At 39.0% G+C, this 19348-nt stretch overlaps 1 protein-coding gene across 7 annotated transcripts in view; it reads left to right on the forward strand.

The window, feature by feature from the left end:
* Positions 1 to 19348, forward strand: part of LOC140188335 (mesoderm induction early response protein 2-like) — a 105242-nt gene that overhangs the window by 8001 nt on the left and 77893 nt on the right. For all 7 annotated transcript variants that reach the window (XM_072244487.1, XM_072244484.1, XM_072244485.1 and 4 more), the window contains 3 exons: positions 12625 to 12712; positions 16656 to 16777; positions 17377 to 17511. In XM_072244487.1, coding sequence (XP_072100588.1) covers positions 16664 to 16777; positions 17377 to 17511 — 249 coding nt within the window. In that variant the 5' untranslated portion in view covers positions 12625 to 12712; positions 16656 to 16663. The remainder of the gene's footprint in view (positions 1 to 12624; positions 12713 to 16655; positions 16778 to 17376; positions 17512 to 19348) is intronic.

The following is a 19348-nucleotide window of genomic DNA, read 5'->3' on the forward strand; positions in this document are numbered from 1 at the left end:
TGGGGCAGACCACCTCACCCTCATGCCTAACACCAGGCTCCTGAAACAGAAACTCTACTCAAAGTCTGTTGTGCAGGGAGGTTACTAGCCAGTGTCAGGTGTTTGTAATTTTTGATCCCTGTGTTCTTTTAGGCGTTCAGGAATGAGCGAAAAACTTCGATTCATTGATTCTTTATGATCGTTTATTTTACAGTTAAACAAAGTTACAAAGCATTTGAAACTAAGTGAAGAGCTGAGAAGCAAAGTATAGATTCAATGAAAAGAAGACGAAGATGGCACATTTGAAAAATCTACCAGCTTTATACTCAAGATAATAGAAATTCTTCAGATAGAAATAATTCAGTTAATATGCTACACAATTAAAACAATTATAACAGGAGTATAATGTGCTAATACTTAGCCAATTAAAAATTAAATGGTATATGTAACTGCTATGCCACCATCTGCTAGTAAGGGGGGGACGAACCTCCATACTGTAAACAAATACTTGAGTTTGTTAAAGGTACAAATTGTTAAAAATATCAATTATGTCAGTTTAAAGGAAACTATGATTAAAACTATAATTTTAGTCTTGCTTTAAATCAACTAATATCTTATAAAAATATTTAAAACAACAACTGATTCCAACACCAGACAGAAATACAAGCTCAAAGCTTGCTTGAAGTACATCTACAGTGATTCTTGGTGTCCTCTGTTCCATAACCACTCTAAAAATTTATAAGTGCTTGGGCTGATATTAAGAAGCTTGAGGCTATACATCTGGAACACACAAAATGCCTCCTAGCCAGTCAAAGGAGCACACACTTCATAAACTGCCCAGCCACCTGCTAGTCTCCTCTTACAACACTTGTGTGGAAGTTTCATTGGCATTAATTAGCCACTTCAGAATCCACAAATGAGGTCATTTGTCGTCAATCTTGAGGGACTGCCTAAGAATATTCAAAGGTTCAAAGCACATTTCTTATCAAAGAATGTATAAATTATACACCTTGAAGTTTGGCTGCTTATAGGCAGCCACAAAGCCAAAAACATTAACCTTTTTTTTAAAAAAAAAGGCCAAAAACCACTGTGCATAGAAGGAGAGAGAGAGAAAACAAAACGTGCATCGTGCAAACAACAGAAGCAAGCCTACAGCATCCTAAACCAGACTGAATCCCAGATCGGCTCCCGAACAGCTGGAGTAGGCCCAAGCCAAGCCTCTGTTGTCCTCAGTGTTCACACTAACAGTGAGAAACGCACAGCAGCCCTTCAGCTCTTCATTCATGGAATAGTTCTTAGAAAGACAACTAAATGACTTAACCCCTCCCCCCCCAAACTGTATCTACCATTATTTCCTTGTGAATAATTTTTATCCCACAAATTTGAAATGTATATCCAGCTCTTTTTGAAGTTTGTCCTTGAGGGGGTGAGGGGAAAATTCTTTAAAGTATGGCAAAATGTGTTTAGGCTCTTCCTACTTGGGATAGTTTATTTGGGCAAAAAAATTGCATTGGAGGCCTTGAAAATAAAATGATATGCCACAAGACCATTACCTTAAAACAAATGACCTTCCTCTGTTTTATATTTACCGGTTGTTTTATGCTTCGAAGATCCTTGCCAATGCCAGGTTCAAAATGAAGCTCAGAAGGAGCTAATTTTTCAGAACAAGTTGCACTCCCTATTGTCTAATATTAGAATGGAGTTGGAAATTGTCTCTGTATATCATGTGATCACTGTGCTTAAAGTCAGTGGGTACTTCTGGAGCCATGAAATGCAAGTTATTTGAGATCTGTAATAAACAGTTATGGTATCAGGATAAATGATGTTTGAGTTTAACACTGTTACAAAACAATAAGAACTCCACTTCACAGTTTTCTTTCCTTTTCCTGTTTGTTGCAGTATTTAATGTCCTACGTTAGAACTTCATAGTGTACCATAATTGCATTTTAAGTTATCTCAGTCTTGCCTGAGTGGACCATAATTAAAATATATTCTGTGGATGTGCATATACACTAAATATACTATTGCACTCTGTGTTAAGATGAAACTGTTAAAGTTCCTTTCCAACCTTATTAGATTTGTGTATCTTCAAACTTTGTTAAATTCTGACTAAGTAGTTCTGTTGATTCCACATTGCCCTAGGGCACATTGCAAATGTAAAATGAAGCCCCTTCAGAGCCTTTTTTTTAATATTGCAAACCCTGAGTTTAATGTGGTTGATTTCCATAATTTTTTTAAAACGTTATTCAGATTTACAGTGTGCTACAGTTGTGTCTTTGTTACTGTACAGGGAGAGGTTTGATGTTAAAACTGAGCCATAGATATGACGTATAAAATGCCTCACTTTGCAATACCACTTCAAAAAATACTGATGTACAGTTTTCCATTGGGCTTCTTTGATTTAAGATTATCCATTGTTAATGTTGCTTTCAATATCTTTTGTCCATGCTACAGATAGAATTGCTGATATACAGTATATTCTGTAAGTGGCATGAAGTGGGGTGAAAATGGTTTCAAACAGTTGAAATGTGGAGCTTGAATTCTGAATAGTAGCTGGTAGTTATAAGTTGATGCATGGTGTAACCAAGTTACCAAGCATTATTCCATTTTCATGGATTCACAGAATCACTTTGTTGACATGAATGTAAGGAGGAGTTGATAGCTAAATAATAATGCATTTACATAGTGTCTTTAATTCAGTATAACCTCTTAAGGGCCTTCATACGATCATTTTCAAACAATGTTTAATAGGCTTTTGGAGGTGATCTATAGGTATTTGGTCAAGGTAATAAACATTGAGGATTATCAAGAGCAGAGCCTGTTGGAGGGGTTTAAGAACCTGGGGTCCAGATGGTTGGAAGCCTTCCTACCAGTAATATATGAGAGCTGTGAATCAGAAGGTGGTAGTACTGGAGGAGGTTACAGAAATGGGGAGGACTTAGGGTCATGAATAAATTTAACAACAGGAAATATAATTTTAAAATATAGTGGATTCTAGTTAATTGGGACATATTGAGACCAGTTCATTTTGGCCCAATTAAGTGGCTGCCACAATTAGCCAAAGTTTCATGGGACTAGTTAAAAAGGTATAAAAAGACAAACTACTGTTTAACTGAGTAACAATATCTGTACAGTGCCTACAAAAAGTACTCACTCCCCCTTGGAGCTTTTCATGTTTTATTGTTTTACAACATTGAATGACAGTGGATTTAATATGGCTTTTATGACACTGATCAACAGAAAAGACTCTCTCATGTCAAAGTGAAAACAAATTCCTAGAAATTGGTGTAAATTAATTACAAATATAAAACAAAATAATTGATTGCGTAAGTGTTCATCCCCTTCAAGTTAATATTTAGTAGATGGGCCTCTGGCAACAATTACAGCCTAGGGTCTGTGTGGATTGGTCTTTATCAGCCTTGCACATATGGACACTGCAGTTTTTCCCCATTCTTCTTTACAAAACTGCTCAAGCTCTGTCAGATTGCATGGGGATCGTGCGTGCACAGCCCTTTTCAAATCCAGCCACAAATTCTCATTTGGATTGAGGTCTGGACTCTGACTTGGCCACTCCAGGCCTTTAACTGTGTTGTTTTTGAGCCATTCCTGTGTAGCTTTGGCTTTATGCTTGGGGTCATTGTCTTGTTGGAAAACAAATCTCCCAAGTTGCAGTTCATTTGCAGACTGCATTAGGTTTTCCTCCAGGATTTCCCTGTATTTTGCTGCATTCATTTTACACTCTACCTTCACAAGTCTTCCAGGGCCTGCTGTAGTGAAGCATTCCCACAGCATGATGCAGCCACCACCATGCTCAATGGTAGGGGTGGTGTGTTTTTGATGACGTGTGATGTGTATTGTTGGCTTGAGCCAAACATAGCGTTTAGTCTGATGGCTAGAAAAACCCAATCTTGGTTTCATCAGATCATAGAACTGTCTTTGAGCTGACTTCAGAGTCTTCCACATGCCTTCTGGCAAACTAGCTGAGATTTCATTTGAGTGTTTTTCAGCTGTGGCTTTCTCTTTGCCACTCCCCCATGAAGCTGTGACTGGTGAAGCACCCGGGCAACAGCTGTTGTATGCACACTCTCTCTTAACTCAGTCACTGAGGCTTGTAACTCCTCCAGAGTTGTCATAGGTCTCTTGGTGACCTCCATCACTTGTCCCCTTCTTGCACGGTCACTTAGTTTTTGAGGATGGCCAGCTCTAGGCAGATCTACAGCTGCGCCATATTCTTTCCATTTCTTGATGATTGACTTAACTGTACTCCAGGGGATATTCAGTGACTTGGAAATTTTCTTGTATCCACCTTCTGACTTGTGCTTTTGATTAACCTTTTCACAGAGTTGCTTGGAGTGTTCTTTTGTCTTCATGATGTAGTCTTTGCCAAGATACTGATTCAACAGCAGTTGGACCTTCAAGATACAGGTGTATTTTTACTACAATCAATTGAAACACCTTGACTGCACACTCCACCTAACCAGTTATGTGACTTCTAAAACCAATTGGCTGCACAATTGATGATTTGGTATGTCATATTAAAGGGGGTGAATATTTATGCAATCAATTATTTTGTATTTTATATTTGCAATAATTTATCTCACTTGGTAGAGATCTGTTTTCACTTTGACAGGGAAGAGCCCTTTTCTGTTGATTGGTGTCAAAAAAAGGCAAATTAAATCCACTACGATTCAATGCTGTAGAATGATAAAACATGAAAACTTCGGGGGGGGGGCGGTGTCTAATACTTTTATAGACACTGTATTTAAAAGAAATATAGAAAAAAATTCAAACGCTATCGAAACTACTATAGTACTATAAAACTGTGTAATAGTTTTGAATAGTTATCGATGGAGGAATTCTTGATTACCTGACTGGCAGACCACAGTATGTGTGCTTGCAACACTGTGTGTCCGACAAAGTGATCAGCAGCACTGGGGCTCCACAGGGGACTGTCTTGTCTCCCTTTCTCTTCACCATCTACACCTCGGACTTCAACTACTGCACAGAGTCTTGTCATCTTCAGAAGTTTTCGGATGACTCTGCCATAGTTGGATGCATCAGCAAGGGAGATGAGGCTGAGTACAGGGCTACGTTAGGAAACTTTGTCACATGGTATGAGTAGAATTATCTGAAACTTAATGTGAAAAAGACTAAGGAGCTGGTGGTAGACCTGAGGAGAGCTAAGGTACTGATGACCCCTGTTTCTATCCAGGGGGTCAGTGTGGACATGCTGGAGGTTTACAAGTACCTGAGGATACAAATTGACAATAAACTGGACTGGTCAAAGAACACTGAGGCTGTCTACAAGAAGGGTCAGAGCCGTCTCTATTTCCGGAGGAGACTGAGGTCCTTTAACATCTGTCGGACAATGCTGAGGATGTTCTACGAGTCTGTGGTGGCCAGTGCTATCATGTTTGCTGTTGTGTGCTTGGGCAGCAGGCTGAGGGTAGCAGACACCAACAGAATCAACAAATTCATTCGTAAGGCCAGTGATGTTGTGGGGATGGAACTGGACTCTCTCACGGTGGTGTCTGAAAAGAGGATGCTGTCCAAGTTGCATGCCATCTTGGACAATGTCTCCCATCCACTACATAATGTACTGGGTGGGCACAGGAATACATTCAGCCAGAGACACATTCCACCGAGATGCAACACAGAGCGTCATAGGAAGTCATTCCTTCCTGTGGCCCTCAAACTTTACAACTCCTCCCTTGGAGGGTCAGACACCCTGAGCCAATAGGCTGGTCCTGGACTTATTTCATAATTTACTGGCATAATTTACATATTACTATTTAACTATTTATGGTTTTATTACTATTTATTATTGTGCAACTGTAACGAAAACCAGTTTCCCCCGGGATCAATAAAGTATGACTTTGACTATGATTCATCCAGTGTACACTTCTGTATTCTTTGATTAACTGTAAATGAACAAAATCAGCACAGACACCTGGTGCAGAGAATGGACTACGTTCACATAATACCTTTGACAATTGCATCCTCTAAATCTTCATTTTCATTGTAATATTCAAGATAATTATTGAGGCTTTCAAATGCTTTGTAGCTCCTAAATGGTTGAAGTAGTGAAATCGTTTAATTTTCACTTGCTAGCCATCTCTGGCATCTCCAAGCCTGAATGCTTGACACCGCAGTGAGCAAAATAGTTCTGAATTGTCTCTTTGCTTATTTCTCATCAACTATCAGCGACAAAAATCGCTGATTTTTGAACACAAGCAGACGCAACTGAAGCTCTAAGCACATTGTAGTGTCCAACTGCCATACATAAGTGCATTTGATAGACGCGGGTTGTAAATTGTATAGCAAAGGTCTCCTGGCCCAGTGAAGCGGCATAGTATACCAAATAAATGAAGGGAATCCCAGTTATTTCTCAATCAGTTTTTCTTTTTAAGGTTTCCCAAATAAGCGGGAGCCCCAATTAACCGATGGCCCAATTAGCCAAATGCACTGTAATTGCTGAACGGAGGGATGTATGGGCAACTGTCAATTGGTAATGATGAATGGGTTTGTTGCTACCTATGTTAAGAGCAACAGATATTTGGATAACTGAGAAGCATTTAAATAGTCAAGTTGAGTGATTACAAAAGATGTTGGTATCATAAGAGCTTAACTGAGATGTGTTTCATTAGTGACTTATGTAGATGATGGTCTTGCTAGCTCATCACTGGTCATGTGCTAATTGTCACAGGGTTAAAAAGATCATTGTTAAATGTATGGCTCAAAGATTGGTGCAGGAGAAGTAGGTTTGAATTTTTGGAACATTAGAACCAATTTTGGGGAAGGAGGGAGCTGTTCTGATGAATTGGGCTCCACCGGTCCCATTCTGAGACCAGGGTCCTGGGAAATTACATAACTAGAGCTGTGGACAGGACTTTAAACTAGTAGAGGGTGGGGGTGTGAGTCCAACAGCTCGGAAAAATATGGATAATGTGAAAGGGAAGAAAAAAGCAAGAGAGGTTATTGGAGTACAGAATAAAAACAAAAAAATTAGATAGGGATAAGAATTTAACTTCCAGCAACAAGGAGGCAAATTGAAAAGAAAGGTGATGAATATAGGGCTGAAGGGTGTTATATTTGAATGCACACAGTATATGAAATAAGATAGATGTAGCATAGTCAGAATTGGGTATGATGTTGTGGGCACCATAGTGTTGTGGTTGACAGAAGATTACATCTGGGAGCTTAACATCTAAGGATACACAATCACATCGAATGGACAGGCAGGTGGGCATAGGGATGAGGTAGCTTGATTATTAAAACATTGAATCAAATCCTTAGAAGCGATATAGCATTAAAAGATATAGAACCTTTGTGAGTATAGTTAAGAAGTTGAAAGAGTAAGAAGACTCTGAGAAGTAGAGTCCACATCCTGGCAACTCTGCATAGTTGCCAGGATGTGGGGTACAAATTATAACAGCTAAGTTTGCGGATGATACAAACCTAATTGGAGGTGGTGGTAGTGTTGAGGAAGCAAGTAGTCTGCAGAAGAACTTGAAGAGAAGAGGAGAATGGGCAAAGAAGTGGCAGATGGAATACATTGTTAGAAGTGTTGGTCATGCACTTTGGTGGAAAGACTAAAGGTATAGACTGTTTTCTAGGACCAAAGGACACAGTCTCAGAATAGAAGGACATCACATTACAACAGAGATGAAGAGGAATTACTTTAGCCAGAGGGTGATGAATGTGGAATTCATTGGTGCAGACGGCTATGGAAGCAAAGTCATTGGATATATGTAAAGCGGAAGTTGATAGGTTCAGGTTCAGAATCAAAATCCAATTTAATATCACAGGCAAATGTCATGAAATTTGTTTTGCGGCAGCAGTACATTGTAATACATAATAGAAAAAGAGCTAAATTACAATAAGAAATATGCAGTACAGTGCTAAAGTCTTAGGCACATGTAAAAAATTCTGAAAAGCAAAGAAGCTTTCAAAAATAGTGAAATGAAAAAATTCTGAATATCAAAAAAATACTATAAAGAGCAGTAAACAGTAAAAAACTAAATCAAATCAATATTTGATGTGATCACCATTTGCCTTTAAAACTACATCAGTTATCTTGGTACACTGTCGTGTAGTATTATAAGAAAATCAGCTGGTAGGCTGTACCAAGCATCTTGGAGAACTTGCCACAGTTCTTCTGCAGACTTTGGCTGTCTTGCTTGCTTCTATCTCTTCAGGTAATCCCAGACTGCCTCAATAATGTTGAGATCAGGGATGTGTGGAGGCCGTACCATCTGTTGCAAAACTCTTTGTTCTTTTCACCGAAGATAATCCTTTATGACCTTAGCTCTGTGTTTGGTGTCATTGCCTTGCTGCAAAATGAAGTTGAGACCAATCAAATGCCTCCCTAATGGTATTGCATGATGGATGAGAACTTGCTTTCACTTCTCAACGTTAAGGATTCCATTAATTCTGACCATATCACTTGCAGCCTCAAACCTGCAGGGAACCTCGGCTGTGCTTTACTGTTGGCTGCAGCAACTCATCCATGTCGTACTCTCCAGCTCTTCTACAGACAAGCTGCTTCCTGTTTGAGCCCAGAATTTCAAATTTTGACTCGTCAGTCCAGAGCACTTGCTGCCATTGTTCTGCACCCCAGTCCTTGTGTTTTTGTGCATAGGTGAGTCCCTTGGCTTTGTTTCCACTTCAGAGGAATGGCTTTTTGGCTGAAACTCTGCCATGAAGATCATTTCTGACAGGCTTCTCTCGACTGTAGAGGGTGTACCTGGGTTCCAGTAGTTTCTGTAAGTCCAGAGCTGCTAGCAGTGCAGCACTACTTCCGATTTAGAAAGGATGTCAGTTTGATGTATCTCTCAGTTTCCATAACTGACTACTGTGTTTTTGGTCCTCAACCTTGCCTGGTTCTTTGTGCTTCTTCAGAAGAGCTTGGACAGCACATCTTGAAACTCCTGTCTGCTGTGAAATTTCTGCTTGGTAGAGACCTTGTTGATGCAGTATGACCACCTTGGGTCTTGATGCTATGGTCACTCCTGACATGGTGTAAGAATTGATGATCTGAAGGTTAAACAGTTACATTGGCCTCACCCTCACCTTCTGGTTTGGTTGTCCTTCATACAGTTTGATTCCTTCTACACCCATTTCTGTTCTAGTTAATCAGTTTAGTATATTCAACTTAATTATGTCATTGATCATTAGCATCCTGTTTGTTGCCTGCAACACATCACAGCAGCAGGGGAGGGAAGCAGGTGGTGGTTATGGTTTTAGAGGAGAGACCAGGCTGTGGGTCCTCCTCTAACTTTGGCTTCTTTTTCAAGGAGGCGTCAAGATTTGACTGCCTTTTCTTAACTCTCCTCTCATAAAGCAATTCTCTGTAGCAGGAAATCATGTTAAAAACACCTCTTTGCCTTACTGCTTTGCTCCCAGTTGGGGTCATTATTGATGAACTGGTCCATGATTTGTGTGATCATGTTGATGCTAGTGCTGAGGAATTTTGTGGTGAGGTTTCTTGCTGTCCTCAGATTCACTCAGGATGTGTTGCTCTGCCAATTCTTGAAGATCTTTATTATTAAGGCTCTCACTATGAGAATCCAGTCACATGGCCATCATTAACATCCTGTAATCCCGTTTCATTGGCCTGTTCAATGATGGTTTGAATGACTGGTTCGACCTGAAATACCAGGATGTCATTGCATGCCTCAGGCCATAGCTTCTTCCACTCTTCATTCATGCAGTTTGAAGTTACTTTATCCCAGGCTGCTCTGATATTGTCTACAGCTTTCATAACGTTGTAGTTTTTCCAAAATTGCCTGATGGATTATTTGTCTTAACCTTTTGTTTCATCTACAAGTTGATTGAATGTGTGACAAAGGTAGTAAGTTTTAAAATTCAGTATTACTCCTTTGGCTGGAGTAATGAAGTGGTGTTGGGTGAAGGTGAAGTATACGAAATAAGATTTACTTATTTATTTTTTATTATTATTATTTTTTTCTTCTATATTATGTATTGCGTTGAACTGCTGCTGCTAAGTTAACAAATTTCATGTCACATGCCGGTGATAATAAACCTGATTCTGATTCTATAGGAATGCAGGTCTGAAGCGTGTCGAGGTTCTCAGGGTGGCTGGGGCATTATCAAGCACCAACAATGCTGTGTCAAGATCATGCTCTTTATAATACCATTCATTGCTGTGCACTGTTACGTGTCCACAGTTTTGTTTTCCTGGGAGTCCACAGTTTCGTTTCTGTGAGTGTTACCTTATGACATATGCCGACGGTATAAAAGAAATGACGTTTTGCTGAGAAGGGAGTCGAAGGAAAGAGAGAGAGAGAGCGAAGACTGCACTTCGAGCTATCCGGGAACAGCTCATGATCAAGAACGGTAGAGTCTAATGCTTACCCAAACCCAAAAGATTGGGTTAATCAGCGGCACACTGTGCATTGTGGAGACATGTCTGTCCTTCGTATAATCCATGGGTGTGGATTTCGTGACATTCACTTTGTGAAATTGCTCTTCGCGGACTTCGGAACAGTATTCCTCAGTTGGGATCTTCAGTAATCATTTATTCGTTCGCTAGCCGTGGAATCTTTGGAATTCGTCATGCTCGCCTCGTGGCTGCATTGTGAATCCGCACGTCTCTCCTCTTACCTATTTCGTGAATTACTGGGACTCTGAACTGCCACTGTAAGACTGTGCTTGAGTAAGATTTGTTAAGAACAGGTTCTAAGTTTGACTGTAAGGGAGCTATAGATGCATAACACTGTTAACTTCTGTTTAAGAAAGTAGTTTATTTAATTTTCTATATTTTTGAGTAGATGTAAATAAATATAGTGGTTTTAATATTAAAACCGGACTCAATTTGTCATCTCTTGCTGCTGGTATGTGACATAATCGTGACAGCACAAATGTGAAACAAAGCAATTTTGGAAAACATCAATTGTCACCTAGGCTTTCTTGTTTGATTTCAAAATCACTGGTAGACTTGACTTTAAAACGCCTTTCGTTGCTCCTGGTGTTTCAGAGTGATACACATCATAGGCTTTAACTTAAAGTCACCTTTAGCATTGCTTCCTAGCAAGAGTGTTAACCGATCCTTTGCAGCCTTGAACCCAGATGCATGTTTCTCTTCGCGGGAGATGAAAGTACGAGAAGGCCTCCTTTACCAAAATAGACCCTTTTTATCCACATTAAAGACAAGCTCGGGAGGATAATCGTCCTTTTCGATTATGGCCTTCAGTGTTGCAGGAAAATCGTGGGCTGCCTTGCTGTCTGTACTAGACACTTCACCAGAGATGTGTATGCTATGGAGGTTACTCTGCTGTTTAAATCCATCAAACCAACCTTTGCTGGCTGTGAATGTTACTGGCGTACCTTCTTCTTCTTGAATATGGTTATCAGCTGGCTTACAGGCATGTTTTGTTGTGTTTGGTCATCCATCTATATATTTAGTCTATTTTCCATTTTCTCAAGCAAATGGCTCCTTGAACGAGTCACCTTCATTGATGATAACTTTGAGGTCGTTGTTGCAGAAGCTTTTATCTTGTTTGCATTTTTTATAATTGTTCTGATCGTCAATGTAGCCAGTTTCAAAGGGGCGCCAACATCAATCTGATGCTGACCAGTTTCCAAATGCTATATCACTTGCAGTTTCACATCCATGCTAATGCTTTTCCAAGACATCTTGGATGTACTATCCTCACTGGAAGTTGCAGTCCATTTTCTAGACATTGTGGGTGAAAAAAATGGAATAAATTGGCGAGGGAACAAGACGTTTACATGCTGGGGAGGCAGAGCATAAACTAATGTGATTGGTTATGAGTGGCTCAGAGTGTATGTAAAGCGCTGTCATTGGCTGATTGAATGTTAACTGTTTTAAGTGTTTAGAATGAATCTTTGTCATTTAAAAAAATTTCAATAAAGAATAGAACAACTGCATTGTAACGAATCAGCGCTCTGTGGGTAGTGTTATGTGGGGTCTGAGTGTTTTTTTTAAAAAGTGGTCTATTACTTAATGTTACTTTATTTAACAAAATACAAAATATCTCTAACATGTAATATTTTGGAAAATGAATTACCTGAAATCTAAAATTAGCTCTTTTCCACTGACACACTAGTGCAGAAGACAGAAAATAAACACCTAAACAAAGTTTATATAAAAAATCTAGGGTGCTTAATACTTTTGCACAGTACTGTACAGTATATGAAAATTTTGTGATTATTAAGGGTGCCAAAGGTTGCAGGAAGAAGGTATGAAAATGGTGTTGAGAGGGAAAATAAATCGGCCGTGATTGTTCGTGCTCTGATGCCTTATGACACAAGTTTAAGAATTGTCACCCGGAATAATCCAAATGAAACACCAGCTCCAAAATGGGCATTGAGTCAGCACTTCTACTTAGTCTATGGTACCAATCCAAGGGTAAGATGCTATTTAGTCTTTGGATGTATCGTGGGCAAGTTAGGTTTTTAATGGAATTGTGTTTTCAGCTCTTGCTCATTTATTTCTGTCAAGTACACATATGTGTTTTGGCTATAAATTTATAGTTAATTCCTTCAGTATCTTATTAATTTGCAAATACATGAAAAATAACTTTGGGTAATGATATTCTAAAGAATGCTAACATTTTCTGTTGTGTACAAAGTTAATTGCTGTTCATTTTGTATTTTCAGGCCTCTGTTGGTAGACAGAGTCCTCGTGTGGTGTTGTATCGAACACAGAATCTATGTTCTTTAGAAAACAGAGTTCAGTCTGGAGGAGGTATAGTAATCAAACTGATATGATAACATACACTTTTATATCTTGAACATTTTCTTCTTTGGCAGTTTAATGGTTTTGTTTATACAAGACTTTTTTTTGTAATTGATCGCAGAAAACAAGGGATAGGAGCATGAATGGACCTTTGAGCACGCTTCAGATTTCATCAAGAGCATGACTAAACTTTGACCTCAGTGGCATACCTTTTAATTTTCTTTAGTGTCCAGGAAACCTGTCAAACACTGTTTTGAATGAACAGAATAATTGAGCCTTTTATAATCATCCAGAATTGAGAATTATAAAGGTTTACCATCCTTTAAGCAATGATATTTTCCTCTCATTCTTGTAAACTCAATAGAACACTGTTTTGTCACTTAGCAAAATATCTGGAAATGAGCTAAAGAACACCTGCAGTACTCACTTTATGGCAAGTACATCCTCATTTAGATAAGGAGATCAAAATTATGCACGGAACTCCAGGCACAAAAAAAGAACATGACAAAAGATGGAGCTAGGACATGGTGTGCAGTTTTGTTTGCTGTACTAGAGGGAGGACATGATTGCATTATAGAAGATACAGAGGATATTCCCTAAGTTGCTGACTGGGATGGAATGATTCAGTTGTGAGGAGAAACTGGATAGCGTGGGATTATTTTGCTTCAAGCAGAGGAGGCTGAGGTAGGACCTAATAAAACTATACAAAATTATATAGGAAAATGGGAGTTAGTAAGAAATTTTCCCCATGGAGGAGGTGTCTTCAGACCAGAGAACATTGGTTTAAGGTAATGAATAAGGTGTATAGAGAGGATCTGAGGAATGACTTTCAATGTACTGCCTGAGAAGGTGCTGGAGGTGGGTACTCTCTCAAAATTTATGAAGCATCTGGATGAGCTCTTGAATGAGACTATGCTGGTAAATAGAGTTACTATAGAAAGATACTTGATAGAATAAATACTGGCCTTCAAAGGCCTATTTCTGTGCTGTATGACTTACATTCATAAACTCCTTTTGCAATTGCAATAAGACTTCTTCACTCCTGTAATCTGATCTCTAACTCATCTCCCTTAATAAAGGCTGACATGCTATTTGTCCCTTGATTGTCCTCCACTGATTTGTGTATGCACCAAAGCCCCTTGCATGTGCTACCGGGCCGCGAGGAAACGATATGAGTCAGCTGCACCTTTTCTCATTTCCTGTCACACACCGTTGAACTTGAACATAGGGATGCCAACTGTCCCGTATTAACTGGGACATCCCGTACATTGGGCTAAATTGGTTTGTCCCATATGGGACTGCCCTTGTCCCGTATTTCCCCTGCTAAGGTAGAGCGTTCCTATGAAACCTTTCGTGCCGAAATGACAGAAAGCGAAGAAGCAATTACCATTAATTTATATGGGATAATTTTTGAGCATTTCCAGACCCAAAGAAAACCTACCAAATCATACCAAATAACACATAAAAGCTAAAGTAACACTAACATATAGTAAAAGCAGAAATGATATGATAAATACACAGCCTATATAAAGTAGAAATAATGTAGTCAGGAAGATTAAGGCAGAACCGATTTGTGGAAAAAAATCAGCATGCATACGCATGCGCACAGAGGTGCCCGCGCAAGGCTTCGGTAGTCTTTCTCAGGGTAAATGCAAGTGTCCCGGACTTGACTGCTACTTTTGTCCCTTATTTGGGAGTGAGAAAGTTGGCAACCCTAACTGTAAAAGACATTTTGAGGTGAGTTTAACCCTACTTGAACATCTCCCCCCCACCACCCCCCGGGTCAGCCAGTCCGCAAGAATATTGTCAATATTAAACTGGTCCGCGGTGCAAAAAAGGTTGGGAACCCCTGTATTAAGAAACTTGACCCATGGAAAGGTGCCTAGGATCAGAGGATATAAGTTTAAGGTGAGGGGTATGAAGTATAGAGGAGATCTGAGGAACAACATAGAATTCGTCATTTGTTCCCTTCAGCCAAAGCATTGATTTGAAACACCTGAATTTGTCTTTTGCTGTGTGCCAGGTTGTTCAAATGCTCTATAAGGTCTTTACTGGAATTATACAGGTTAACAATCCATTAATTTAAGGAGCTTCAAGAACTTGCATTAAATAGCAAGAGTGTTCAGTTTCTTGGGCGATAATCTTGCTTTTTAGGGGTTCCCTCTATATACCTATGCATCCTTTGCTATAATCATATGCTTCTTGGGGCTAAATTTTGAGATCAAAATCAGGTTTAATATCACTGGCATATGTTATGAAACTTGTTAACTTAGCAGAAGGAGTACAATGCAATAGATGAATATAGAAAAATAAATCAATTACAGTAAATATATGTATATTAAATAGTTAAAAATAGTGCAAAAACAGAAATAATAAAAGAAGTGTGAGTTAGTGTTCATGGATTCAATGTCCATTTCGAAATCAGATGGCAGAGGGGAAGAAGCTGTTCCTGAATCGCTGAGTGTATGCCTTCAGGCTTACCTGATGGAAATAATGAGAAGAAGGCATGTCCTGGGTGATGGGGGCCCTTAATAATGGACGCTACCTTTCTGAAGTGCTGCTCCTTGAAGATGTCTTGGATACTGCGGAGGCCAGTACCCAAGATTGGAGCTGACTAAGTTTACAACTTTCTATAGCTGCTTTTAATCCTGTGCAGTAACCCCCCCCCCCCCCCCATACCAGACAGTGATACAGCCTGTCAGAGTGTTCTCCATGGTACATCTGTAGAAGTTTTTGAGTGTTTTAGGTGACAAACCAAATCTCCTCAAACTCCTAATGAAATATAGCTGCTGTCTTGTCGTCTTTATAGTTGCATTGATATGCTGCAACCAGGTTAGGTCCTCAGAGATATTGACACCCAGGAACTTGAAATTGCTCACTTTCTCCACCTCTGATCCCTCTGAGGATTGGTTTGTGTTCCCTCGTCTTATCCTTTCTGAAGTCCACAATCAGCTCTTTGGTCTTACTGACATTGAGGACAAGTTTGTTGCTGCGCCAATACTCAACTGGCTCCTGTATGCCCCCTCATTTCCATCTGATGACGCTTGAGCTATGCTTAGCTCCACAGTAGTGGGTATAGGGAGAGTGCAGCAGTGGGCTAAGCACACATTCCTGAGGTGTTGATCCCTGTATTGATTGTCAGCAATAGGAGATGTTATTACCAATTTGCACAGATTGTGGTCCTCAGGGTAGGAAGTTAAGGATCCAATTGCAGAGAGAGGTACAGAGGCCTGGATTCTATAGCTTTTCGATCAGGACTGTAGGAATGATGGTTCAAATGCTTGAATGTCATTTTCTTACACAAATCTCCACCACACAAAAATGTCCCGTTCACCTGTATTACATTCTGTATCAGGACAGTCTGAGACATTTTTTCTTCCCTTTTGATTTCTTGATCTATCAGGGTGTATATTACTTTCTGTCCTAGCCTTTTCACCCATTCTTACCAGGTGGAAATTTGAGAGTCTAGTTTCAGTGACAATAAAGTCTTACAAAGATGGAAATAAGTAGAGATGGAGGAATCCTAAGCAGTTCAGCAAAAATATTGGTTCCAGCATTTAGCACTTGAGACAGAACATAGCCAGAACAAATGAACACTTTAAAGCCATCAAAACTGGCCTTCGTGCTGTAATTTTTCAATAATTAATCTATAATTCCTGCTATCCTGAATAGTAGCCTTAAAGGAGTACCTATAAAAAGAAAATCTGAGTGTTCTAAATACAAAATGTCTCTAATATGAAAATGTTTCTTGCACAAATACATATTTAACAATACTTTGCAGCTTATCATACTTGCCAAGATGTTGAGAATTTTCCTTTAAATTTGAAAAACAATTACTCTTTGGAAAGTTGGTGTTTTATATCCATTAGTTTTGAATGTAGAGAATTAGGTATTTTTGTTAGGACTGTGGAAGAAAATATGTAATTGTTAAATTTTGTTTTTGGTCCTGCAGCTGGCTCAATGGGCTCAGCAGATCACAGATTCAACTTGGCCGATATCCTGTCTCACAATTACACTCCTCAGGAAGAAGAGGAAACGCCTGAGGCAGATAAATCGTTTGAAGATCTGGAGAGGGTAATTTTTAAAAAAGTTCTCAACTAACCCTGTATATCTTACTGGTATAAACCTAATGAGTCATTTTTAATCAGTAGGTGAAACAGAATGAATACCAGCAACATGTCTCTCAAATGGATGAATGATGTGATTTTCTTTTCATCTTTGTTTCCATGTTTCCACCACTTATCCCACCCAACCCCCACATTCTCTGCAGCATCAAAATGTAGATGAAAAAGATAGTTGATATATAGAATTCTTTGAATGTAAAAGCACTCTATGTCCTTGTGATAATTGATCACAGGTAAAACAGTTCACTCTGTGTTCAATACTTTAGTTATTTAATCTAATTCCTGGCAAACATAGTTTGAACTGTGTTCTTTATTACAACTGGAATAATTTAGTTGAGATATTAAGCACTACATTACAGAGAACAGCAGAATGAGAATTTGGAGCTCAAAAGTTATTTAACAGATAATTTAAATAAATTTTGGCTAAGATTGTACACTAAGTGTTTTGTAAAATATCTTAATGGTATTTTTTGTATTTGCATTCAAAAGCCTCAAAATGGGGAAAATGAGGAAATATGGTCAATTAATATTTGTTTTAAATCTCTTAAGGAAAGTGATGTGCCTCTGGAAGAACTTCTAGCACTTTATGGCTATGAAGCATCTGATCCAATCTCTGAACATGAAAGTGAGGGCAGCTCTCCCAGTGAGCTTGCTGATAACTTGCCGGATATGACCCTGGACAAGGTTAGCAAATCAAAACTCTTAAGATATCAATTAATAAGGTGATCATACAATACAAAGACTAGCTCTTCAATTATCAAGTACCCATCTATACTACTCTCTCTTCAGTACATGATCTATAGCCGCCTTTGCGTTGGTGATTGAAATATTCATCTAGATTAGGGTACCCAACCTGGGGTCCACAAATTCCTTGCTTAAATGTATTGGTCCATGGCATTTTAAAAAAAAAGAGTTTGGGAATCCCTGATCGAGATTCTAATGATTTGTGAAAAATGCTACCATCTGTGGTGAAAGCATTCTTGTATTGCCTCAATCATCAACCTCTTCCCTTAGATCTATGCTGTGTAATTTCAGGCATCTCTGCTTTTGAGAGAAGTTCTTTTCTATATATGTTTTTACTAAATTACTGTCACTTTGTAATTTTATTACCTCAAGCAGTTTCTCAGCTGCTCACCCCTACCCCAACTTCCTCTGCTCCAATGAAGACATCCAGTCTCTCCTCATAACTAAAATAGTTCATCCTAGAATTTTTAAATTACTATTGATACTCAGTTTATCATTTACAAAACCATTGTTCTAGCTCTCTTGATGCTCTTTAAATAAAATAAGTTCATGGAAGGTTTGGAAGAAGGGAGAGATACAGAATTTTTGATAAAGTCGTTGAACACTACAACACAGAAACAGACCACTCAGCCTGTCTAGCCTGCGCCAAACCATTAATCTGCCTAGTCCTATTGACTTGCACCTGAACCGTTGCCCTCCATATCCTCCCATTCGTGTACCTATCCAAATTTCTCTTAAATGTTGGAATTGACCCCACATTCACCACTTGAGCTGGCAGCTCATTCTACAATTTCACCACACGTTCTGAGTGAAGTTCCCTGTCATGTTCCCCTTAAACATTTTACCTTTCACCTTTAACCCATGAATGCTAGTTGTTGTCTCACCCAACCTCAGTGGGAAAAAAAGTCTGCTTGCATTTAGCCTATCTATACTCCTCATCATTTTGTATACCTCTTTCAAGTCTTCCCTGAACCTTCCACGTTCTAGGGAATAAAGTCCTAAGCTATTTAACTTTATCCTACAACTTAGGTCATGGATGGCCAACCTATGGCGCATGCGGCAAATGTGGCGCATTGCACCCCAGTGATGATAATAAAAAAGTAAGCCTACTCATGCAAAAAGTATTAACCAAAAACCGATTCATAGAGAAAAAACTATAACAGGAATTCAAGTAGCTTAGAGCTAGAAATGGGTTTTACTGAGAATAAACCTAAAACTTAGCAATTATTTTTAGCAATTTTATTATTTCGTGTACATCTTTTGGTGAATGTTATCTTCTTTCACATTAATCTGTTTTCAATTTAAAAAAAATGTTCAGTGAGTCAAACTAGGAAAGAAGGACTTTTGTTCTGCAGTCGTTCCATAACTGTTCAATACACGTTTGGTACTTGTTTGATCCTGAGGCGCCAGGCATCTGCACCAGCGGTGCGTCGCAGGTTTTTATCAGTCAGTGTACAATTGACACTCGTGCGCTACGGAGTTGTGCTTTCTTCGTCCTTTGTGAACATTTGCAGTTTTGTACTTTTTTGAAAATTAAGCCTTGTTTTTACATTCAGTTACCCATCACAGTGCAAAAGAAAATGAGCAAAAGAAAAGCAGAAAGTGATAGCGTGAATTCAATGAACAGTGGGAAAATTAGTTATTATTTATAGCGGGTTCGTCAGGAAAACAGTTGTGCATTGTTTGTGAAAACATTTTCAGCCATGAAATTGATTAAAAACAAAACGAGGTCGCGATTGACTGATTCAAATTTGAAGAATTCTCTGCTGCTCTCAGT

Source organism: Mobula birostris, chromosome 26 (assembly GCF_030028105.1).
Source record: "Mobula birostris isolate sMobBir1 chromosome 26, sMobBir1.hap1, whole genome shotgun sequence".
NCBI lineage: Eukaryota > Metazoa > Chordata > Chondrichthyes > Myliobatiformes > Myliobatidae > Mobula > Mobula birostris.